Source organism: Plutella xylostella, chromosome 4 (genome assembly GCF_932276165.1).
Source record: "Plutella xylostella chromosome 4, ilPluXylo3.1, whole genome shotgun sequence".
In the NCBI taxonomy this organism is placed as follows: Eukaryota; Metazoa; Arthropoda; class Insecta; order Lepidoptera; family Plutellidae; genus Plutella; species Plutella xylostella.
Genome location: NC_063984.1, coordinates 3,311,374 through 3,336,908, shown reverse-complemented (window position 1 = coordinate 3,336,908; position 25,535 = coordinate 3,311,374). Strand labels below are relative to the sequence as shown.

General features: G+C 37.3%; 1 protein-coding gene across 2 annotated transcripts; it reads right to left on the bottom strand.

Moving 5' to 3' along the window:
- Positions 1–762: 762 nt before the first annotated feature.
- LOC105381741 (alpha-tocopherol transfer protein) lies at positions 763–16,944 on the bottom strand. Of its 2 annotated transcripts, none has more exons than XM_011551536.3 (6): positions 16,789–16,944; positions 5,865–6,005; positions 4,981–5,075; positions 4,169–4,319; positions 2,573–2,766; positions 763–1,740 (listed from the first exon to the last, which is right to left on the bottom strand). In XM_011551536.3, exons 2-6 carry the CDS (start codon positions 6,001–6,003, stop codon positions 1,393–1,395), a joined length of 927 nt encoding a protein of 308 aa, XP_011549838.2. In that variant the 5' UTR covers positions 6,004–6,005; positions 16,789–16,944; the 3' UTR covers positions 763–1,392. The 2 variants fall into 2 exon arrangements, with proteins under 2 accessions (XP_011549838.2, XP_011549836.3); XM_011551534.3 differs by lacking the exon at positions 16,789–16,944 and adding an exon at positions 16,235–16,375.
- Positions 16,945–25,535: the final 8,591 nt, after the last annotated feature.

The window sequence follows — 25,535 nt, the reverse complement described above, 5'->3', positions numbered from 1 at the left end:
ATGACCTTGACCTCCAATTTGTTTTCAACAAGTATAATAAATAATAATAATAATAAATAAATATGTGGGGACATCTCACACACGGCCATCCGACCCCAAGCTAGGCAGAACCTGTGTTATGGGTGACGGACATTCTAAGTATATTTCTGTACCTACTAATAAATGCCAATAATTAACAAAAAAAATATATAATATCGATTCTGTTATGTTTTTGAGAAGACATTTTAATAGTTTTAATCTTAACTATTTAGGAAATAATTTAGAGGTGGATAATAATTACAAAATGAAAAAATATATGATTATCACACATTGTTAAAATAATGTTGATTTAAAGGTTTTAAAATGACTGTTCATAAAAAATAATATAAATTCTGAATGAAAATAATTTAAGTTTTTGATTGAAATAAATGAATAGGTTATAATTAATCTTTGTTTTATTCCCATAACCAACTTTTACTAGGTGTCAGTGGTAACACCTAGCATTTACCAAATTCTAATGGTAAAAGCCCGAAAAAAATCACCCATTTTCACAAATCCTTACATTTACCAACTCATGTTGGTAAATCCTAAGATTTACTGGTAAATCCTAGGATTTACCATTGTTCGGGCTTTTACAGTAACATATATACCAAAGGGGATGAAATGTTTGTTTGTACAGGAAAGGATTTCAAGTATCTTCCATCCCCTGGCATTTTTTTTACTTAACAAGCCCGAGAGCTTAGACCGTTTAGGCGTCCAGTTTATGTAAAACTAAAAATCTTATAAACTTTATTAACTTTATTATTATTGTAATATCGATGATCTTGACTCCTTCATTCCACTCATAAGTACAAAAAATATCAAAGCTATTTGTATAATTTCATTAGTTACAACATGGTTACAACTGGAAATTGTATAAGTAAAAATAGTATTACATAACGTATATTTGATTAAGATACTATTTCTATTCGTGATGATGAAGCGTCGTACCTAATTACGAATTTGTACTAATTTATACAAAGCAAAAAAATTAATGCTATTTTCTAGATTGCATTAAACTCAAAGCATTTTTATCACAGACTTTTGACGATTTCGCAAACGGAATATGCCTAAGTAAGTCCTAATCCCAACTTATTATATGTGTTGAATTAAATCTACTGGATACAACAACGTATTATAAATTAACTTACCACCATACATTAAACATAAAAAACTCATGCATGTCCATAAAATATAGACATGTTTTTTTTAAACATATTAACGAAACTGTTTAAGACACAGGTAATGTTTAAGACACGTCTACTCATTATCAAATCAGATTTGATAACGTCACATATTTTTATGTACAGTCAACATTCAATAGCTGACCCTATGCCTCCGCTTCCGCTAGCACCAGCGACAAACATCCTCGCATCAAGACAGCTTAAACCCTTCCTCCTTCAACCGCCTAACCACTTCGGGAGCGACCTCGTCTTCCCGGAACTTGTACCCGCAGTCAATCAGCTCGCTGACAACCCTGTAGTTCTTCTTCAGGGAGTCCAGCCAGATTGTGTAGGAGTAATCGGGGTGGATGCCCCCGTACCTCTCGGGGAGGTGAGCGGGCAGGATGTGCTTGTGCAGCGACTGGCAGTCGTGGCCGTGGAAGAATATTCTAGACTTCATCTGCGAGTTGAGCAGCGGCTTGAAGATGCTGTACATCTTGTCGAACACCCAGGAGTGGTTGATGATGTGGATCGCGTGCGTGTTGGCCGGGAAGCTTGACTGGAATAAGAAAATGTTACTTAATCCATGTTTGTATAGCCAAAAGATGTTAAAGGAAACAAGTATGAAATTTCAATAGGGGACCTAAAAATAAATATAATACCCGACATCGGGAGGTCATTGCTTTGCTTTTATAAAGTAAACAGCTACCGTTTTCTTATTTATTTGTTAATTTGCTGAAGGCTCCACGGCGAGAGCGGAAGCGTCGTTTCATTAACCTCGCTAATATTCAACGTTGTTGATTAAAGGTGCTCAACCTTTTAGCTCTTCGCTGACTCAGATAAATAATGAACATTTTGTAAACTAATAACCTCAGTAAATAAGCTTTTAGGAAAATGATTCTTGTTATAAAGTTTTATGCAAGTGTTTGGATATGAAATAATTTATACTTAATTCTAACTATGAGAAACGTAATAACAAAACCAATATTAAAGGTTAAGTTCAAAGTACCTGAGGCTAGTCGAATTTTTCGCAGATCTGCGTGCAACATTTTTTCAATATTTATAAACGATTACTTATCCAACCATCGATACCATTCACAGTGTATGAATGAACTTCCAAAAGGTAATCAAATGCGCCTTGTGAGATCTTGGTGAGATCTCATTATCAACATTACATTGAGAATAACATAGAACTATAAGAAATGAGTACTCTCATAAGATGTATGAGTAAGAAACAAAAACAATATTGTATACCTCTTGTAGCATGAGGGAGTGCGTGAAAATGAAACCACCACTTGTCACTAAAAGCCCTAACCCGGCGTGTAAAGTGTGTCACCCACACACTCCAACAAATAAGTTCAGCACTAGTTATATTCTGTTGTCCAGCTCACCACAAGCAGCTTGATGATCCTGGAGGCGACGCCCGGCGTGATCTCCCAGGCGTGCTTGGTGCCGATGCCCTCGAGGTCGAACAGCGCCACGCCGCCCAGGATCTGGCTGCGCGGCTCCAGCAGCCCCAGCTCTAGAGCCATGATGGTGCCGCGGAAGAGGTCGTCGATCGGGATCTTCTTGGGGCTCCAGCAGCCTGGGAGGTAGAAAAGGTTGGTTAAAATAGAATATAAAATTAACAAGTTGTAACTTAATTAGCGTACTACGTCTTATCACTTAAAACGTTATCTGCCAGACACCTTTGGATGGATGGAATAAGAGAGCTAGGTGATGGGGCCCTTGATGAAGCAGGTGTTTGATTTTGTTTTGTAGATTACTTTATTGTACTTTTTATTTGCACACGGTCTATAATATAAATATAATATATAAGTACAGAATTTCAAGTTTCCAACATGTTTAAGGCTCTCTTCTTACAAAGCCGTCTCTTTCAGACAACTTTACAACTATTTTATTATAGTTATCTAAAACAATAAATCTTAACAAGATCATAACTTTCCTTTCCTTTTAAATTATAACCATTTTCATATTTTTCATTTCTACAGTCACAATAATAACACGCCGTTTTCAAAACACGACACCAGGAAACGGAGCCAATAGTTTGCAGCCCAAGAATATTAATTAACCGGTTTTCATCACATAAGTGTGAACAGGCACATGCCGAGAACTCTAAATGGAAACTTGGAGGCGGAAAAGGCGAAAGTGCTTCTAAACGGAAAAGCTCATATTGTTTATTGCATTTACGGCACGCTACAGGGTAATAAAACGTCTACGTAACCCAGCTCTAACTACATAATATGATTATAGTAATATTTTACAAGGTACTTTCAACATTTACTTTTTTATAAATAAAGGTTGTTAACATCCTAGACTAGACGGTCGTACTATCTACTGCATTCTTGAAAAAACTTTGAACCTTTATGTAAAGAAAAACGTCCGCAATATAAATAAAGTATCTTTTCTTACATCCTACGCGATTGACTGTTGAAGCTATCTAAGAGAAGATATTTGTGCACATATATAGGTATAGCTAATGTATGTTTGAATAATTTACTGGATTGATCTATGAGCGGCAAATCACATTGTGGTCAATGTATTGTGTTGCAATTGCCATGGCATTACAGTGAGAGGATGGAACAATCAAATCTACTATTTGATATTATCTGCCATTGTACTCGGTACCTGTACTAATGTAATGTAATATATGGTTTTTCATTTATGGGTTGCGTGAAAGCCTCCTCTAGTGATACGTGGTCCGCCGCAGCAGCCTTATCTCGAAGTCAAAACGAAGTACTATTTATGAAGTAAATTAATTTACATTTTGAATCCATTCCATTTACAATCGTTGCCAAAACAAGTTCGCGATAGGGGCAGCCCCTGGCACTGAGCAGTCAGCGTCTGACCACCTATCTGACTGCCTATCCTTTCACCGACACGCTGAAAATGAAATCTATGTAAAATGCATGCTGGCCACTTCACGGGCTATCTAAATCTTATACAGTTAGGTAGGTACTTCACTATTAGAACTGTAAACTCCTCACCTATTCTGTACAGCAGCAGCCTGCGTCCGTCCTGGTCGCGGTAGGGCGGCACGGACATGATCTGCCGGTCGCCGATCTCGCGCAGGTCGAACGGAAACACATTCTTGAACAATTTCGAGTTCTCCTCTTTGAACCGGTAGTAGTTTACCAACTGGAAGGACAAATTAAAAATCTTTATTCATTGAGTTCTTTGTGGCAATATGTTGTTCTGGTGCATGTAAGGACTAAGGAGCCTCTCCGAGTAACGTATTAACTGAACATTACATTTGTCCCTTCCTACGTCTAGGGCACCCTGGGTAGTCAGCAACGAATAGCTAATCAGACTGGCTGATCTTCTTACCACCGCGCACTGTGACAAACCCTAATCCAGCTCTAATGTTGTTGTTGCATGATAGTTTGTCCAGAATGACACATTATCAACCTAGATAATGCACTAACGTATAAATAAACTGTGCGCAAGTAAATCCATCATGCACTCATTCACGTAACATTCCTGGCATAGTATTATCTTACGTCTGACCCTGACGAGGCTGCGCTCGACAGTGCCGGATGTTCGATCCAATTTGAATTTATAATTTGTACTTGTACTACTACTATAGTATCATCATTAAACGTTTCCACAGCTGCAGTAATAATGCGAAAACATTCATTGAAAGCGTGCGAATCAAAACGTGGGATTCTATTCGCTGAATGTGCATTTTGTCCATTTTGATATTTAGAGCAATTTACTATGTATCAGCCGTTTCTTTCGCCATGTTATAGTTGTGGGGTTATAGAGTGATAGTGTTTAGGGACAATGGGGTATTGTTTACCAGTCTGTGCGCGCGGGCAGGTATGAAGTTGCGCGCGCGCAGGAATTTCACCAAAAACTCGTCATCCGTGCGGTGCGGGCTGCACTCGCCGCGCTCTGGAAATAGCAATGTTCATTTATTAGTATTAGTGTTGCATGAAAATTTATAGTTTTTCTATCGATTATCGAACGCTATAAATATGTACCATATCGACAGTTGATACAATGGATTGTATCGATATCTCTTCTCCTACTACTTCGGTAATTTAAAATATTATCCACAGAATCAATATCTTTGCTGGTTGTAGGTACTATAATACATCATTTTACTATCGATATTACAAATTTATCGATACTACAGTCTTTTCTTCAACTATCGATAAACAATTGACATGGTCTATCGAGCGGCAACACAGTATATCACCGGCCAATCATAGACCACTATACTTATAGCTTGTGTGTCCATGATGATGCAATGTTGTTATCGTTAACGCAAACATCGACTATTGCTAATATTGATGTATTGTCAGTGGGTATGGATGGTACTATGTATGTACTTATAGAGCGTGTGGTCAGTCAGTGTGGTACTATGTATTATCACTTTATGACATTTGATTTTTATAGCCAACATTATATTGCACATATGTGTATATATATATATGTATACAGGAAAAAAAATATGGGCCAAGTTAGCCAATTTTACCTAAAAACACACTTTCATTTAAAATATAGACAACGATAACGGTGGTGATGGAGAAATCGCCAGCGATACACTGGGACCACGAAAAAATTCCACCTGTCATTGCCCTTCCATGTTTACTTTACTAGGCTACTCGCTAAGTGAGTCGCTAGAATCTAGGCGCTAAGCAGACCTCCTGCCTGTGCGGACATAGCCTTAATAATTACCATAGATGATAGTCCGGAGGTCCTCGACGGCCTGCAGGCGCGTGTCGGGCAGCTCCCCGCAGTGCTCTCGTGCGTACTGCAGCAGCTCCGGCGGCGGCTCCCCGAGGTCCAGCTCCACGCTGTAGTCTGGACTCGGCATAGCTGCGGAAGAACGGGAGCGTGGTGTGAGTGGGATTTGGAACTAGTGTAGTCTGGACTTGGCATCTCTGGGGAAGAACAGGGGGATACGTGAGTGGGATATGGAACTTGTGCCACGCTGTAGTCCGGACTCGGCATCTCTGTAATGTGGACATGAGGGTTTTCATTACATCAGTGGAAAGAGGTAGGGGTCACTCACTAAGACGAAAAACGAAGTTTTTTTATCTCGTTGCATTAAACGTGCCGATTGCTCTCGTTTGGTAGTTTTTCGTCAGTATAGAGTAACCCCCCTGGTGCCATAGACGTATATGACACTAGATTTCCGTACGTACTGCGCGTGTCAAAAAGTTGATCGTATTATCATGGTATGATCAAATTTTGGTTCATACATTTCAGTTCCGGCCAGCTGTCATTATCAGTGTCAAAAATTATAATTCCTATACTTGGTTCTCATAGAAATGAGTGCATTTGTGGCATCTAGTCACATAGGTCTGTGGCTGGTGACATACTGTTTAAAGCCTCATAGTGCCACTCTCCCATTAAACAACTACCATCGATTGGAAACAAACGGTTTTTACGACGAAATTGCATTGAAAAATAATAATAAAGGTACCTAACTACATTTTAAGTCTCTGTTGTTGTTAAAAAAACAAAGCGTTATAATTTTCTTTGCAGAATATTTTTCTTCTTAGATTAAAGGCTTCTTCAGTGGCTTCTTGTAAACAAAAACAAAGACCTTTTTTGTAACAAAGCTGTACGAATGAACTTCTTTTGTATTAAACTTAATTTTTATAAACAAGTATTTTGTTTGTTGCTTAATTAATAAAAGTCATACTATTTCATATTTCAAAAATCTCGGCATGACGTGATTTAGCAAAAACAGTAAAAAAACTACTTTACTAATGAAGTTACAATTAACGACTGTGTAAGTTACTCCAACAGCATCATTAAAATATGAACCTATTGACAATAAAGCGAATATAATCGCTCAAAGCCAAAGTATTACCCATTCTGAGAATACTCTTCACTACTTAATTACTAACTAAGTATATTTAATAGTTTTGTTACGTTGTAAAGCATAAAAGGCGTGTAATCAGTCCCGTTTTTGCTTTGATACCCGTCACAGAAGGGTTACTCTATACTAACGAAAAACAAACGAACGAGAGCTGTCGTGCAATCGGCACGCTTAATACAACGAAATAGAGTTTCGTTTCGTTTTACGTCAATAGAGTGACCCCCCAGATCCTCAAAGGCACCTTGCTCTAGAAGTCAAACAAACCGACAACAAGAAACCATACAAGCCAATCAATTTTATTGCGCCATTTGTGATGTTGTTAGTGACTTATTAGTCGTTTAGTATTGATATATCGCGTAGGTACTGTAATATTACATAGGTACTAAACTTATAGTATTACACCCGACCGCCAAAGTTTAGTAAAGTTGAAATTTTCTATGTACCTATCTAAAACAATATAACGTATCTGATTAGCCAAGTATGGCATCTAACTCTATACCTAGTCAGTACAATAAACCTATATTGATAATGAATCTCATAAAAAAACTTGTTAGATATCACACAACCAACGAGTGAAGTACTCGAACTCTAGATCATATTCGAATTACGTATTGTAAATATTATCTATTTACATATTACATCAAGTTAAAGTCAAATTATTTAACATAAGCGTTACGTTAGCGTTCATACCGTGATTTGCAAACACAATACAAAAGTTTTGTTTGCTAAACGCCGCAATGTATGCGCCTTAGTAGGTTCTAACATACGACAATACGGAAGAGTTATGAAACCGAGCCATACGTAGTTTTCTACTTATGATATTAATATAGATGGTATTTAATATTCAGTGCACTCAAGCAACGTTTATTAACACCCTAGCTCTTATTTTTATCCTTACAAAATTACAAGTTAGTTTTCAAGTGCACAAAATGTTTCTATTTGCTATTAAATTTTGAAAAATCATATACTTTTCGACTTTTATTCAAGTTGTGAGCCATTAAAAAAGACTTGCTGGTTGAATTTGGAACTGTAAACCCGAGTGCGTATAGGCACTTATCACGCTCTGTCAGTCGTATTCCCGGAACCATTAGGAACTAAGACATCTCGCGATACCGGTGGAAATGAGCCGTGAGATCTCAAGATTACTCTCACTGTGGCCGTGGTAAATGGCAGCAAACATTTAATAGCAATTTAGGGAGAGGTGTACGAAGATAGAAAGTGCGGTGAAACTACCCTGGTGGTACTTTGAGGCTCCACATTTGCGGAAATATCGTCCTTAAAGACCTTAGTTGTTTAAGTTGATATCGTGAGGAGCTAGATTGGAGCAAGGAAGTAGGCGGGGCTAGCTGGTATGGTCACGACTACGACTGCAGCCTGAAGAGATAGTTGTGGATGTTTGGAACCTGTTCTAATGAAGAACTTTCGAGCTGTTACGAGACCCGCCTAGGGATTATAAGAAACAATAATGTAGGTACCTAAACATGCTGAAAAATTTATCAATGATGAGCCATAATATTTTGGGCATAAGTTTAATAAATAAAATACCTACATCGAAAATGGCGCCACGGCACATAGAAGATGTGTGGATTATACTAGATTTTGATATCTTTTTTCCTATTTATAATTTTTTTTCTTGAATATGGTATTGCGATAACAATATTACAGAATGCAAGACCAAAAAAAAACTTCGCACAAACAACAATAAATAGAGATTAAAAATAAGATGGTATTTTAGTCATTTTGGTTAAACTTGGGATTAAAGTCGTCTAAATAATTTTGTGATTAACGTACAACAGCCATGTAATAACATGCTATTATAAATTATTCATGATCATGATATAAGAAATGCCGACCCATACAAAAACATAGAGACCAACGAACTTGTCCAAAGACCTTCCGTAACCCTCAGCTCATATCATGCATTGCAAGCTATTTATAAACCAAATTATTTGAAAAAAATCTGTCTATAACTAGGAACTATTTTTATAAAATTCAGATCAATACTATTAATAACTTACTATTAATAATAACTTTTTCATCATCACTGAATAATAATAATAATAACGTAAGTATACGGAAAAAACTCTGTAAACATAAAGATAGTTTTGCTGCCAGTATTTATCTGCCTCTATGGTCAAGGGGTAGAAGCTCATTCAGCTCCAACACCGAGCGGTCCCCAGTTCGAATCCCCAGCGGGACGACGTTAGAACTTCCGGAAACTCTCTACACTATCTCCAGTCACCTTGTTGCTACTTAACTCTTTGGACCTCGTAGACAGAAACTACAGGGCTAACAAGTTAAACCTGCATTAGTTACTGAACGTGGCCACTAGCCGGCCAGCCAGTATGAGGTCTAGGACACAGACAATTACTACGTTCGTTATTCTACAGGTTGTTGCAAAAGTAGTATAGTATAGTAAAATAGCGACGACCGAATGGCGTAGTGGTTAGTGACCCTGACTACTGAACCGATGGTCCCGGGTTCGATTCACGGCTGGGGCAGATATTTGTTTAAACACAGATATTTGTTCTCGGGTCTTGGATGTGCCCGTAAAATGGCAATAGGCCCGCCCCCTATTACATTGGGACTAACATAACACTCTGGCGAAAAGTGGGTGCAGCAATGCACCTCTGCCTACCCCCCAAGGGAGTACATTAGTACAAGGCGTGAGTGCGTGTTTTTTTTTTTAGTATAGTAAAACCGAAAGGGCGGGAACCACATGATTTTTCTAAAACATTTTTCTTGTACTTACAACTTCTGGAAATTATTAAAAAGTTATAGTCTAAACTCGCATTATCATCAAAGTATCTATGGAGAAAGTATATTTTTTTTCCTGTGTTTTCAAAAGTCGTTCCAAAAAAGTGCTCCAGGATGACCCCCTGAGTAACCCTCTTTCAGCATACTATACCCTTTTTTGCAACACCCTGTATAATCAGTTTGTTCTAGAAGACCACACCAACCGGTTAGTCAAACGCATATTTTAAACCAGATCCTCTTAAACCAGATATCTAGATTTTTCCGTTTAAAAATCTGTATTTTTTCTGAATTCCAAATGAAGACTAGCTGACGCATTAGCGGTTTTTAAAGCACGTATTTTTTAAGTCTTATGTTAATATTTTGGTCACAAATATTTTCTTACATTTCCTTCTCGGCATATTTGCAAATATTATCTTCCGGTCACACCTAATACAATAATCGATACCAACATTATTATTTTGAAGCTAGACCTTGAAACCAAATATGTACACTAACCGATCGCCGTGGTTTGCCTTGGATGAAGATATACTTATGCTCTTTATAAACGCAATTCAAACTCGTATAACATGTATGTAATAAATCCTAAATTATATTTTTTTACTATTTATATTTCTACGTTGCTGAAGTATATGTAGCATACGTGATAGGCGTCTACAATACGGACGGGATTGTAATTTCCCCGTGAATTCCTTTCTCGTCCTTGCTGCAAGCTTTAGTGCCAATTTATCCATAGTCGGGTTCATCAATTATACGTCATCTCCATATAAAATGATGGACAGATGTGTCAAAAGTTAGCCACTAATACCTGGTTATGCTCTAACCGACTATGGAGAAATTGGCACTTAGTGACGGTAGTGCAGTAAGGGTACCTTTCTACCACAGATGTGCTTATATATTATGTGTTGCCACCAATACTTTACTATTTGGAACAATGAATATGATTGGTGGGTATCAAACGCACTAATCTAGTGTTTGTCGCTGTGTAATAAGGATTTGCCAGTCAGAAGGGCTAGTACGGGGCGCATTTAAGACGTGACAAGAGTTTTGCATCGCGCTCACTCACATCTAGGGAATGCAATCTCGTACGAGATTTTCACCTAGCGAGATCTCGCGAGACTCAAAACGCAGTCTCGCGAGATCTCGCAAATTACGAGATCTCGCGAGATTGGGAGAATGTCAATAAAAACATTATGCAAATGCTTGTATTAGGAACTAGTAAATGACATGATTTGTAATTTAATAATAACTTCGTTGTTAGTTATTAAAATAATGTAAGTTTCTTTTAAAAATCAACAGCAGAGTACTTATTATTTTGTCTCTAACTCTAATAACATTTGTTTATGTCTATACCTAATTATTATAAGTCCCTACTGTAGCTAATAAGTTCAAATTCATACAATATTGGTAACAAAATAATGATCTATATTAAGTATTGCTTTAGTTTCAATAATTAAAAGTAATACAACATTACTGTTTATAAATAAAAACAAAAATTTAACTTCACAAGTTTGTAATAAATGTTGTGAGATCGTATTAATCAAATACAATAAGTTTAAAGTAGAAGATGAAGTTATCAAGGTACGGAAAGGCAAGTTAGTTTGTCTGAAAATGGCTTGTCAAAAAACACATATTTTGCATGAAAACCACGTCGTCACGCTGCATTTCTCGATCTCGTTATCTCGCGAGATCTCGTACAAAATTTGACGAGATTCAATCTCGTAAAATATGGCCGAGATCTCACGAGATCGAGATCTCGGCGAGACGAGCTTGCATTTCCTACTCACATCGCTGAGCCTCTAGAGCGAGCGCGACGGAGAACTCTTGTCACGTCTTAATAGCGCCCCGTGCTACATGGCCAGGATAAGCTTCGGGGAAGCGTGACTGAAACATGAGTGCCGGCAGAGGATATTTATTTCTTGCACTAATTCTCATTATCAAGGTCCGGTAGAGGGAAGAGGATACACGAAACAATACTTTTTATGTTTAATTGAAAATATGCTAATAACTATTGCATTATATTAATAGCGATTGCATTACCTATCTAAAAATAGAGTAATTTGGTTAATGCATTAAATAACCGTAAAAAAATTATAAATGGCAAAAACTATAAATTTAAATGCACTCTGCGAAGGTCAAGTGCATTGAGGTATCATATAAATAAATCTTGTTCAATCTTACACATATCCTTTCTAATAAAGCTTAGGTATGAAGCAAGCGAGGCGCAAATTATTAATCAGAGTATTTTTATTTTAATAATGCTCCCATGGCCGAATTTCTTTAGAAAATGAGCCCAGAAGATCATATATATAGGTAGTACCTAAGTACACAAGAGCACTCTCTACAAAATCTGTGCGCTTCGCAAAATGGCTTCCCTGCAGCCGCGCGGGAACCAGTCGGGCAACTTGTAGTTTTTTACGTCTGTCTGTCTGTCCGTGGCGAGCTGCCTCCCAAGGGGGGCCACTCTATATAACGAAAAACGAAGTCGAAGACTCTATCTCGTGGATATTAAACGTGTCCATTGCGCGACAGCTCTCGTCCATTTGTTTTTCGTCAGTATAGAGTAACCCTCCAGGAACCGGTCTCCTGCTCCACACAAAGGACACTCGGGTCAACGGAATCTCAAGGTCTGAACTGAACCCACTGCACCGCCTCTCCACAAAGTTCAAAATTAACGCAAACACGGTTTTACTTTCAATGCAATTTCCTTTTTAATGCCGTAGAAAACACCTTGACCAAGTCTGAAGAACAAATCAATTGTATTGTAGCGGCTTAATAAATGAATCAGCATTCCTGTCGGCTGATGACGGTGAGTCAGCGGAGTGAGCCTTGGTGGAAAATAAACATCCAATCGGAATCTTTGATTGTTGTTTAAACAAATGACCTACCCCGGAAAATTCACGACTTCGTTGGGATTTTGCTTTGCTGGATTAGCAAGTTTGGCACTGTTTATTAAATATTTTATACAAAGGTATGAAAGGTGGTCTTATTACTATAATTTCATCCAGACAACCTTAAAATACCATACTGACGAGAATAATAGAAGTAATCGCACGTACATACTTAACTAACAATGTTTGATGTCTTGATGGACCTTATTTTGTAAACTTAACAACATAATTATATACCTACTTACTTAGGTAAGTAATTTACCTAGGTGTTATAGTTTATTAGTGACATTTATTGCTATATTTATTGCTATGATAAATGATCGTGAGTTTTTCAAGTACATAGTAATTGATCATGAATATGATTTATGAATTTATGATCAACGGCGGGTGATCAATACCTAATCGAAATAGAAAAATGTAAATCAGTTTAATACACTGAATTAAAATTGAACTGAAAAAAGTTTCAGTGACAATAGCACCAAATCTGCAATATTGTAGTATACTTCTAAAGACTAAACAAATTGGTGTTGTAATTTTGTAAGACAAGTTAGACCCTTAATATGGAGAATTTTTTGTAGTCAATTTTAAACTTCTATCTTTAGTGTCAAATGGAAGGAACTGAAACCTATGATACAGGTTTAACCTAGTTTAGGTTTTCAGTGATCACTTATTATAGGGTAACGTAACGTACCTAGGGACATTTTCGACTACCCCAACTTTGAATGACGCTATCACAGCGTACAACTAAGATATTAATGTGAAATTTTCTTTATTCGGTAGGATATATAATCTATTATCACTAGTATTTGTGCTAAAGCTTTAGTGTGGCCAGATTTTATTAAATTAAGATAAAAGTAAAAATGCTTGTTTAGGCCCAAGGTACGTTACACGTTTGTACCTTGGGACACTGTTTCCTATAGCTTTGTACTATGGAAAATGCAAACTTCTAAATAACGCCTTATATGTCTGTTCTTATTGATTTACTGCATCTCTCTTCTGTCTAGTTTCACTCTGGCACTAATAAGAACAGAGATATAAGGCGTTATTTAGATGTTTGCATTTTCCATAGTACAAAGCCATAGGAAACAGTGTCCCAAGGTACAAATTTAATCGTGTCCCAAGGTACAAAAAAGCAATATTTAACCAAAATTTAAATATCTTTATTTTTAATTAATAGGAATCTTTCAGATAATTGCCATGTCATAAAATTAAATAACTGAAAAGTTATACGTGACATCCATGTCTTTATTTTGAGCATGCCTCAATGAGATAAAGCAACACAAAAAACTATACAAAAGCTACTTTTGACTCCAAAAAACTTCATATTGTCTTCACCACACACTTGATGCTGGTATGATCACGAGACTCACTAGTTTTGCCAAGCGAGTAAAATACTATGCCTAGGGTAGAATTTTAATGTGTTTATTTAGTCGGTTTTTAAAATACAATCAATGTCCCGAGGTACAAGCGTCCCAAGGTACGTTACGTTACCCTACTTAGTTACAAAACCAATGTATAACTATTAAGCAACTACTATTTGTACCTTAGTTGTAATATTTTCTTTTGCCAAATAAACGATTTGATTGATTGATTGATTTGAAGTGGAACTTTTTCGTTGCTCCTGAGTGCATCAATCGGATCAACCCTAAGGCCGGGGTCTCCTATTTCTCGTCGTAGGTTGCGTCCAGCGTCATGCCGTAGGCCGCGTTACGATGCTCACTACGTCTACGCGCCAACGTCGGCGTGTGAGGGAGACCGCACCAGTACATTTCTATAGTGAGCATCGTGACGCGGCCTACGGCGTGACGCTGGACGCGACCTACGGCGTAAATAGGAGACCCGGGCCTAAGTATATTTTTTCGACACGCGTGTCTGACACAGTACTCGGGTAGCTACAATGTATGTCAACGTATGGGCGCACGCGCGTCGCATATTCCGGCCAAGAGCGTGCACCGGTCGATAGCTTCTTCATCATAATAACATCATACATATACTTAGGTATGGTACTATCAACTCGTGTATGTACAGTGGAAGCCACCCTATATGCAACACTTATGATAAATTGACTCTTACAACTCCCGAATAAAGAGCAAACAAAGCCTGGTGAGCCAATGATTATACTGTACTATATCGCATGGCTACTATTTTTAGCCACGAATGCGTGTGAGTAGGGGATACATTGTTGTTGCCACATTTCGCTACTAGATTTATAAGTAAGTACCTCACATTTAATTGATTTACAAATGTGGTGCATTTATTTTATTATGTACAACCCATGAGTTTACTTTGGTTACTGAAAATCCCGCAACGGGCTACAACAAATCTAACATCATTCTATGACCAAGGTATGAAAATATTATTATGTAGGTAAGGTAGGTACATGCACGGTAAAATTTTATCAGTGAAATGACCAGGTGAATGTATGCGACTGTGGGAAAAACTTAATAAATATGCGTTTTTATATTATTTAGTGCACTGAACAATGCAAATAAATGTGAATAAACTAGTTTTTCTAAAAAATACTTAAAGTTGTTGTTGAGTACTTATTTTTAGAACGTAATAAGCATAACTTGTATTTTATTTATAAATTAAGAGCAAAATTAAGACTAACTAAATGCAAGAGTTAAGCCGGGGTTATATTATTCGCTTTTTTATGGAGTACCAAGAAGGCTTTAGATCCTATCAGTACTATGCTAGGTACCAAGACAAAATACTACTAACAGGTTGTGTTTTGAAAGTTCGTAGTTCCTTGATATCGTTTAACATGTGTTTAAGTTTTGATGGAAGATTTTACTATCTATTTATAGTTTTTGTACACTACGGTGAAGATACATATTTTATTTTGACAATAAATTATACTGTGTTGGTTTACTGAATACGAGACTGATTTGGCTGTACCCAAAAATCCTTGTCAGCTGAATCTTCAGCAGACACTTTTTTTAGAACAATGGTCCGACGGCACAATGACTGTAAGTTCTGAAGCCTTAGATTAACGATATACAATCAAGATGGTCTGTCATATAAGTACAAAAACAAAACATAAAACTGTCCGCATTTTTTTTACTGTCACACCGTTTTAAGTTCAAACCATTGTACCAATCAATTAAGTTACAAATCGTCTGACTGAACTAATTCAAAATATAAGCTTAGTGGTAAAAGTGGGATATTTGCCGAGACGTTTCTTTTGCACTGGCACTCCATCTGGTCGTGTATTGTTAGTCTGGGCTGTAAGTACTGTAACCATGTGTAAGTGGAGCAATTCATTGTATCAATGACTTGTGACAAGTCTCGAGGATGTGCCGTCCTATTATTATGCATGTAACAGTTTTTCCTACATTTTTGTTAAATTATGCTGGGTTTACTATTTTTTACATTTAGCTCCAGTTTGGGGTTTTACTCTGGTTTATACCTTTCTAGGTAAAATGAATAATTCTAACCAGGGTCGCAGGTTTTCCTGTTTGTGATATCGTCTTTCATAGATTATTTCGGTCACCTTGACATAATCATTGACACTGTATTTTGGGAATCTGTGTAAAGTTTGTAAAGTTTTTTATTTATTTTTGTTTACTTACCTTTAGGATTAGAACCTTCCATGAACTTCAAATAATTCAAAACTGGAATTAGCCTAAAAGGTCCAAGCGTTCTCGAGTTTTCACAAATACTAATTATCTTCCTATTTTTGAGTTTACTCGTACCGAGTATTAGTGTACAGTTAGATAATAAAGATATCATTATGTTTATAGATTATTAATTTAAACATTAATTATATGATGATTAAATTATAGATATCTATAACAAGTAATTAGGTGACAAATGCCAATCTATCGTAAGCAATGCAATCAATAACACGCTTATCAATACCTATGTCAGAAAATATTTTATTCCTTATTTAGGGATTAAAAATGTTGTTATACTTACTTATTTAATTAATTTTCTTTTCCAAAAACTTTAAAATTCGTAAAAGCAAAAGTTGTAAAGAATGATCCCTTAAGTCACCCCATATCAGCTTACCCTTTTTTAACATGAATGTATATTCCATAAAAAAAATACATGTAAGTATGTATATTTTTTCATAAATATTTTTCATGCACTAAAACTACAAAAAAACGTATGCCGGTCGACTCACCTGCAGCACGTGTTTACAATTTGAATTTGGAACAATATATTCTGCGGTCGGTCGGTGGTCGGGACGCGCGCGCTCACACCGCCAGACATCAACTGCGCAGTCGCACTACGCCCGCGTATCCACCAACTATAGCAAGTACGCCAATCAGGGAACACCGCTCAAGCTTCGCCACACGCTATACTAAGCATTTACTTAACTTCGTACACACTGCGCTGGCTTTAAACCAGTTTTGGACGAACGCTTTCAAGGATTCGTTTCGTAGCGGAAGTTCAAAGCCAGCGTTACAAATATGGAAATATAGGCTGTACAGGAAGGAACCTCTCACTCGGGTTGCTGAATGTTTGTAAATATTCGAGAACATCTGCACTTGATTTTCAACGAAACATGAAATCACATTTAAGTAAGAACTTATTGTAATTTTGCACTTCTTTCAATTTAGTACAAAATGTGTTCGTAATGACCTTCTGAGTTTGTAACATCCTTATAGGTAAATGTTTGATGCCTCCGCCAGCACGGCGCGGCGCGTCGCAGCCAGCAATCGTCCAGATAATATCCACTTATCCACCCATATTCGGCTCAGTTGACCAACAACGGCGGTCTCTGGGTAGTACTCCATATGTATGTCCATGAAAGTGCAGGAAGTAAGCTGGTATCGCATTATTGGATCAAGAAAATTACTAATCAGGTCAGATTATTAAGGGTCAGCAATAGGCAATCGAGGGTTGGCATTGTCATAGAATTATGTAGTAAATGATGCTCTACAGCCTTGAAAAAAATCACACAGGTAGCCGAAGAGTCTAGCTAGGTGCTGAATCATTCGAATTTTAGTAAATGCTTATGGATAACTGTAAATTAATTACGAAAAACTAGTAAATCACACTCCCGTATTGTAACAACTGTGTCGTAATTATTAAGAATTTTCATATGATTCTTATCAAATTATAAAGATAAATGCTAGGACTAGGCGCTAAATACCTTGTTTTTTAATAAACACACACCTATTTTGTGTAAATTAATCCCAAACTTGAGCAATTTTTTTCCCTCAAATCTTCATACAAATATCTATGGCGGCTTTCTGTGTTATAAAATCATAAACACAAGCGACGTTTGACTCAGTCGGCCGGTGGCCTCCAAAGAAGGGTCACGTCGGTTTAGGCGGCACTGACAGCTCGCGATCTAATTGTGTACAGACACAAAATCACTGCACATTGGTTGTCATTGCACTTTTTCAACTTTTATGACACCAACATAATTTGATTTGAAATTGAGGAAGCATAATTCTTATACTATATTCAATAAATTAAATGATAATGTTTTTTATTAGTTAAGTCCATGGTACTTCTTGATTAAATTATAATTATTAATGCCTAACTAAAACTAACTAATATAAAATTAAAATTAAACTAAAAAGAAGATGCTGGCCAGATCGCTGCCACTGTCGGGTAGGGTACCCAAGACGCTGGCCGCGTTACCCCGCTATATAGCGATGCTTAGCCTTTGTGATAGGTAAGTGCCAGCCCTAGGGTCCCTTGAGACTTCTATTAGTCCGCTGCTGATGTCTTTAAAAAGCTGACGTGCCTCCGGTCCCCACGGCCCTGGGATGAGGAGCAGCAATATAGTGAATGGATCTAAGTGATGACAATACGTAGGAAGATTAGGTTAGGATTCAAAAACACAGTCTCATGGTGCTGGTTGAGGCATGGTCTCGTGAGGATCTGATGAGGGCAGTAACACGGAGGTGACTGAATTTTATTTCAAAGATTTAATAGCTAAAAGCATCGAGTTTGGGCGCGGTGGTAGCTCAGTCGGGTAAGCGCCCGCTTCTCACGCAAGAGATGCGGGTTCGAATCACGGCGCTGACATGTACCAATGAGTTCTTTTAACTTAAGTACAATGTATACCATCGCTCTAACGGTGAAGGAAAACATCGTGAGGAAACCTGCATATCTAGGTTTAGCACATCTAGATATGTGAACCCACCAACCCGCAGTGGACCAGCGTGGTGGGAAATGGTTCACGCTTAGGAAGGCAGTTTAGACCTTGGGGATATGCACAAAGGTTCCACTCGAGAGAGCCAGGTGCAGGTACTTACACCCCCACAGAGAATAGAATAGAATCGAGTTTGGGCTATTAAGTATGTTTTTCAAAGAGAGAGAGAAAGATATTTTAGGTTTCCTCTGGATTAGTTAGGTTTACTGGGTTTACTAAATTCTGTTAACTGCCTCTGTGGTCTAGTAGTAGAAGCTTCGCTTCATGACCCAGAGGTCCCGGGTTCGATTCCCGGGTGGGGCCATCAATTTGTGTTTCTAAATTGTGGTTCTAAGTTTGGTTAGGACATAGAAGGCTGATCACCTGTTGTCCGAAACAGTGAAACGATCCATGCTGTCGGATGGGCATGTAAAGCAGTCGGTCCTGCGCCTAGCTCTCTCCAGTCGTGTCGGTCAATCCGTCCCATTGGGTTATGAGAGTGATGGAACAGAGAGTGCTCCTGTGTACTGCGCACACACTTGGGCACTATAATATACTCCTGCGTAGATGGCTGATCTCAATTGAGATTGGCCGCCGTAGTCGAAATTCGGCTAGGAGGACATTACATTATTATTATTATTATAGCTGTTGCCCGCGAGCTTCGCTTCGCCTTAAAATTATTTTGTCGTGGACGACTCCCGAACTACCTACCCAATAACATGCCATGGTGGTATTAAATTAGATGAAAATTGACAAATAAGTACCTACGAAGATACTTGACTAAAAATGATTTTCATGACTTCATTGAGCAAAGAGTTGTATAGCAATGGCAGAATAGTAATTTATAAATGTTTAATTTCAAGCATCTAACTTATGCAGTTTTGGTTTTTTTCATACTACTTATTTTTTTTCACTTTAACTCCCATTTTTCAAAACAAAACCATAACTTTACTAAGGTGTGCAGACATGTTAGATTGAAAACATCTAGGTATCTTGCAATATCCTATTGTAACTAAGCTTTAGGCTGTTTTAACAGCATGCAGATTTCATCACGCACGTGGGATAGCACGCCATTTTCCCGCATCTCGTGTGCATATTCCACGCGTTACAATGAATACTTGTATGAACGCGTGCGGGAAAATCCCGCTAACTCCGGTTTTTGTGGGAAATACGGTACCTCATCTACGTCCCTTCCAAATTTCAAGTGCCTACGCTACGTTTAGCCTGTGCGTTGATATCGTGTGCGTGTCAGTCACGGGAATTCCGTATAGAAAATGTCTGCACATTTTTCCTAAAACACCTACGTAATAAGTTTCATGGTTTTATCTTCAAAAATGACGCATAAGAACTATTAAGAACCAAATGACAATGAATGAAACTTCGTATTGAAAAGTACAGTCGTTTATTGGGTTGTTTTCGAGGACCTCCAAAACTTACTGCAAATACATACAAACTATAAGTTGATGTACGCTAAAATCAAACCATACAGCGATCTATACGAATACCCGACAACGCCATCTAGGAGCGGACATAGCTACTATATAAATTAAACTTCAAAAACTCAACACCCATAAAACTTTCAACCCCTATATTACACCCCCACACTGGGTTTTTTTTTAAAATGCTAATTATTATTTTTTTGTGATTATGTAGTGCCTAAATACAAAATATAATGTTTTTATCTTCAAAAATGACGAACTTCATACAAAATATGAACCCCTATTTTTCATCCACTCACAGGTCGAAGTTTCAAAAACGCTAGAACAAAATGTTTAATTATTGCTCATCAAGTGCTTAAATATAAAGTTTATTTAAAAAAAGATCTACCCCGGCCGGGAATCGAACCCGGGACCTTCGGCATAGCAGTCAGGGTCACTAACCACTACGCCAGTCAGCCGTAGTATTTTTATCTTTTAAAATTAAGTATTCGCATACAACTTTTAACCCCCCCTTTTAACCCCTTACAACCTCCGTTTCGCAATAAAAAGTAGCCTATGTTCTTTCTCAGGGTCTAGACCATATGTATACCAAATTTAATTCAAATCCGTTCAGTAGTTTTGGCGTGAAAGCGTAACAGACAGACAGACAGACAGACAGTTCCGGATATAACCAACAGATGGCACTAAAAGCGCAATACAGAGAGCTTGTATGGAACCGAGGCCAATTAATATGAAGATCCTACATCGCGGTATTAAAGTTTTTCAGTTGTCTGAAATAAATACAAAACCTAATATGATGAATCTATTCTATAGTAGGAGAGTCAGACAGTGACTTTCGCTTTATAATATTAGTTAGGATTACATTATTACTAAATTCATTCGTAACGTAAAATTGTCAATGACGGAATTTCTTCTATAGACAGTAGCCACTAATAAAAACAACGATATATGGCGTGATTTGCAAAAGTACCTATCTAGTCAACCTGCCACGGGGTGACTTCGGTGGGTAACTCAAAATAATACTAGGTATATGTTATTGCATCAATAATAAAAAAATCAAGAAAATATTCAAAGTTTCCATCCTCGCTTTTCACGCACACAAATCACAAACTCATGCCTTGTTCTAGGAGCAGGGTCTACCCTGGTGCATTTCCATGACCACTTTTCATTAGCGTCCCACCGGTTTCGATGCTCAGCGGAATAGCACCATTAACCATTATTATTCTGAGATATCATCACTTCTTATTCTGAGTTACCCAACATAAAATCACGCCATCTATTGAAATCATTTTTTAAATTAGGATTTGTCTATGGTGTGGTCCCCAAATTTAAGGGTAAAAGCCAAATAATTATATTTTAACCTTTTTTTATACCTATTATATTAAAAGACCTATTCAACGATACCCTACCTACACCATCAAAATAACCGGAAAAAATATCAGCCCCAATTTACTTGTATGGGAGAGGGAGTACCCCATTTTTTTTTGGGTACTCCTCATATCTATGCGAAATATCAGCTTGATATCTTTACCCGTTTCTGAGAAAAAGGGCAGTGACAGACAGTCAGTCAGACTGACGGACAACAAAGAGATCTTATAACGGTTGCTTTTTTTTCTTTTTGAGGTACGAAACTCTAAAAATATGAAAAAATATTATTCTGCCACCAAAAAATATACTTACAAACATAAATACATACAATCAAAAAACATTACTCTCCTCCTTCGGCAGTCGGGTTAAAACAAGTGAGACTGATTCTGAACTTTTGTTCTACGAGTTTTAAAAATTAACCAAAAAAAAACCTTTATCATAGAAACTTTGTTGACACGTGACTTTTTACCATGGAAAACGATTTTTTTTTCGCGTTTTTGCAATACTCGTAGAACTAAAGTTGTTCAGAATGACCCCTTGAGTCATCCCCTTTCGGCTTAGTATACCCTTAGTATAACTTATTATCTACACTTTAATACCTGTAGTTACCTTTCTACAAGTAAATACCACATTTGTTTAGAAATCTAATCGGGTTCCGAGTATGGAGAAAAGTGGCACCCCTATTAATTTCTACTCTTTCCTGGTGCTTACCAGTGTAATTAAAAATTAAACTTACCCTCAAATCACTACTTGAAAATAATTGTCAATAAAGTTGACGAGTAAAAGTTTATCGACCCACTGTGCAAACTTACATGTGTGCGTGTCACTGCGTGTGCTGTGTGAAGAGCATTGAAAACCCAAATTTGGCGGGGCACGTCACCCTGTACGGGCCCTTAATAAAGTTAGTAAGTGCTAATTAGGTGTCAATTATGTGTTGGCAAACATCTACTAATATCTATACTTACTATACAGGATTTTGCAAAAGTAGTGTCAAGGCAAAAAGGTGGGTGATACTTAGCTAGTCATACTAAATTAAATGATCGATACTTTAGTTTAACAAATTTTGAAAATTCATGAAAAAAAAGTTTTTTTTGTGAATTTTTAAGTGTTGTTGTAGTTTAGCACGTCCCCGTTTCCGTGCACGGTCTTGGTTGTTGTTGCGGCAGCAGTCGTGAAGCCTGTCAGCGGCCTTCGAGCAGCTTGAAAACATCTCACTATCAGGCTGACCGCTTACCCGACAACTGTCTCAGCACAAGCTTGGTTGTGTTTTTTTGTTTATTGGAGTCCACCAATACGCTCTTGGCCCGCGTGGTGGACTACGCCATAAACCCTTCCTTCATAGAAAAGATACCCGTGCCCCAGCAGTGGGAACGTGATGGGTTGTAATGAATCGGGTGCCTCATATTTTCTAAATATAATGTAAGTAGTGATTATTAGTAATTTTTGCAATCAAATTTGATCAATACCACTGCTATTTTCGGTTAATGAACTCTCGGCAAGGTTATTATTTCAATGTCGAGTTTAAAATTAAAACATCAACCAATTTTTTTCCCATAAATTTTGCGTCCGTATAATTAGTATATTGACGCACTAAACTTTAATAGTACCTAAGTTAGAACATAAAAGATACCTAACTAAAGTATTTTATGGTTGAACCATTCTTATAATGTCTGCAAATACATTTTGAATTAATAGGTAAGTACAGTAAAGTTGTGTTCAACATAATCGAATAATCGGTGATCTTCACACCAAATTAGCTTTTTTAGAAATATAATTTAATATGATAAGGTGATGTTTTTAACACAGTTAATGGACATCATTGTAATCTTTAAACAGGATTATAGGTAGGATCAAAAATTGGACGCTAACCTATAAAGCCTGTTTGTTTAATTATCAATATGTAACGAATATTATACAAAGCTACTAAAAAGGCGTATTTTATTTAAAAACAAGAGTTGACTCTCGATCATCAACAAGTGAATGCGTTAGTTCTATTAAAACTTTTTTGTCATGGTCCCTGAAAAACCTCTTGTATGTTTGAGGTCTGAATGGAACACATTTATTTAGAACTCTGAATTATTTTAAGTACGAAAATGAGCCCCTGGTCTAGTGTCCGAGATCGATCAATTTTAATACTATACCATATAAATGTATATTTATGTGTATACCTTTCTTTCCTAGTTACTTACTTACTGCTACATAGGCAATTAGGCATAGTTATCTAGTTTAAGTCTGGCTATGCGAACGCGACAAGGCAATCAACGCCTTATTTTTCAGTGTTAGCTAGAACTCAACTCAGCAACTTGTAAATCAAAGTTCTGTATAGGAGTTGGAAAAGGGTATTGCAAGAAAAAAGATGTTCACTTAGGTAGAGATGAGGCGGTTTTTCTTCCTCATTATCATGTGTGTACACGAAAAGTGAGTCCCTGAGTGAATTATCAACTGTACTTGGATATACTTAGGTACATCCGGCGCATCCTGGGTAACTAGTCAGCGAGTCAGTGTATCGTTTCACCACCACGGTGACACTGACCCTAGACGCGCGCGGCGGGACTTCGAGTACTCATGCAGTCCATTCTATTCTATTCTATTCTCTGTGGGGGTGTAACTACCTGCACCTGGCTCTCTCGAATGGAACTGCCTTCCTAAGCTTGGACCATTTTCCCACCACGCTGGTCCACTGCGGGTTGGTGGGTTCACATATCTAGATGTGCTAGATCTAGATATGCAGGTTTCCTCACGATGTTTTCCTTCACCGTAAGAGCGATGGTATACATTGTACTTAAGTTAAAAGAACTCATTGGTACATGTCAGCGCCGGGATTCGAACCCGCATCTCTGGCGTGAGAAGCGGGCGCTTACCCGACTGAGCTACCACCGCTCTCTGCTGAGCTACCACCGCTCTCTCATGCAGTCCATTATTTTCATACCTTTTAGTCTATGCCTTTGATAAACACAGACACGATAAACTTATACTACCATGTTAGGCGGACGGGGACTTAAAATAAAATAATAATAAAGAGCGCCATCTTCCGTTGAGTAGCAGAACTGCTTACAAAGAATGCGTCCGTTGCTCCGACATGGAGAAAAAGACAGATTTTATTTAGTTCTATAATACCATTTGGTTACAATGTTCTATTCAATTCAACCAAAGGCACTCAACATTTAGGACATTCCACATTCCCCACACGTTTATAGGTGCATGGGTTCCCCTGTGTGCACGAGTCCGATTTGCACTTGGCTGGTTTTTTCATTTCAGCTAAATTTACTTCTGCAATATAGCATCTGTTTTGCAAGAACTTTCAACAATTATAATATTTTATTGATGCAGGCTGCTTCCATGTTATAAACATAAACCTAAATAATCAGAAAAGTCGCATTATTATTTTTTGTTTGAGTCATATCAAAAAACATATTAAATAAAAAATATCATTAAAAAAATTAAAAATCTGACTTCAAAAATCTCTAAAAAAGGAACCTAATAATTTACTTTGGAGACCAATTAAATGTGACAGTGTAATAATAACTAAACAGGTAGGTGCAGAATATGTTTTTTTTTATTGTGCCGGTAAAAACTGAACCAAAGCATGGCACTAACTATAAAAATACTTTTTAGTATAATGTCCCCTTGAATATATTAAATATCCCCTATATTAAATATTAAAAGCTAAAAGTCTAAAAAAAACTTAAAAAAAAGCTTATATTCATAACACAGCTATCTCTTGAATCAATCTTTAAAATAAATAAACCTATACAATACATAGGTAGGTAACAAAAAATACTTTCATGATACGTGTAGAAAGCCGCAGATTAATTTTGTTCATTTCGTGATATTGATATAGGCGCAAGCTGTACATTCAACAAAGCAGCATTCAAACACGTAGATACGTGGGTGTCACGTTAATGTTTTGATAATAATTATGTCCGTTGGTAAGTATGATCAACAACAAAGAGTGAAATTCCCGCTGAGTTT

What these genes read in the sequence shown, in the direction of transcription:
- LOC105381741 (XM_011551534.3), bottom strand. Translation starts at nt 16,256, where the DNA reads ATGGAAGGTTCTAATCCTAAAG. An exon ending in CCTCCGGACTATCATCTATG is followed by an intron (nt 5,076 to 5,864) that starts GTAATTATTAAG and finishes TGCTATTTCCAG; the next exon opens with AGCGCGGCGAGTGCAGCCCG. An exon ending in GCTGCTGCTGTACAGAATAG is followed by an intron (nt 2,767 to 4,168) that starts GTGAGGAGTTTA and finishes TCTACCTCCCAG; the next exon opens with GCTGCTGGAGCCCCAAGAAG.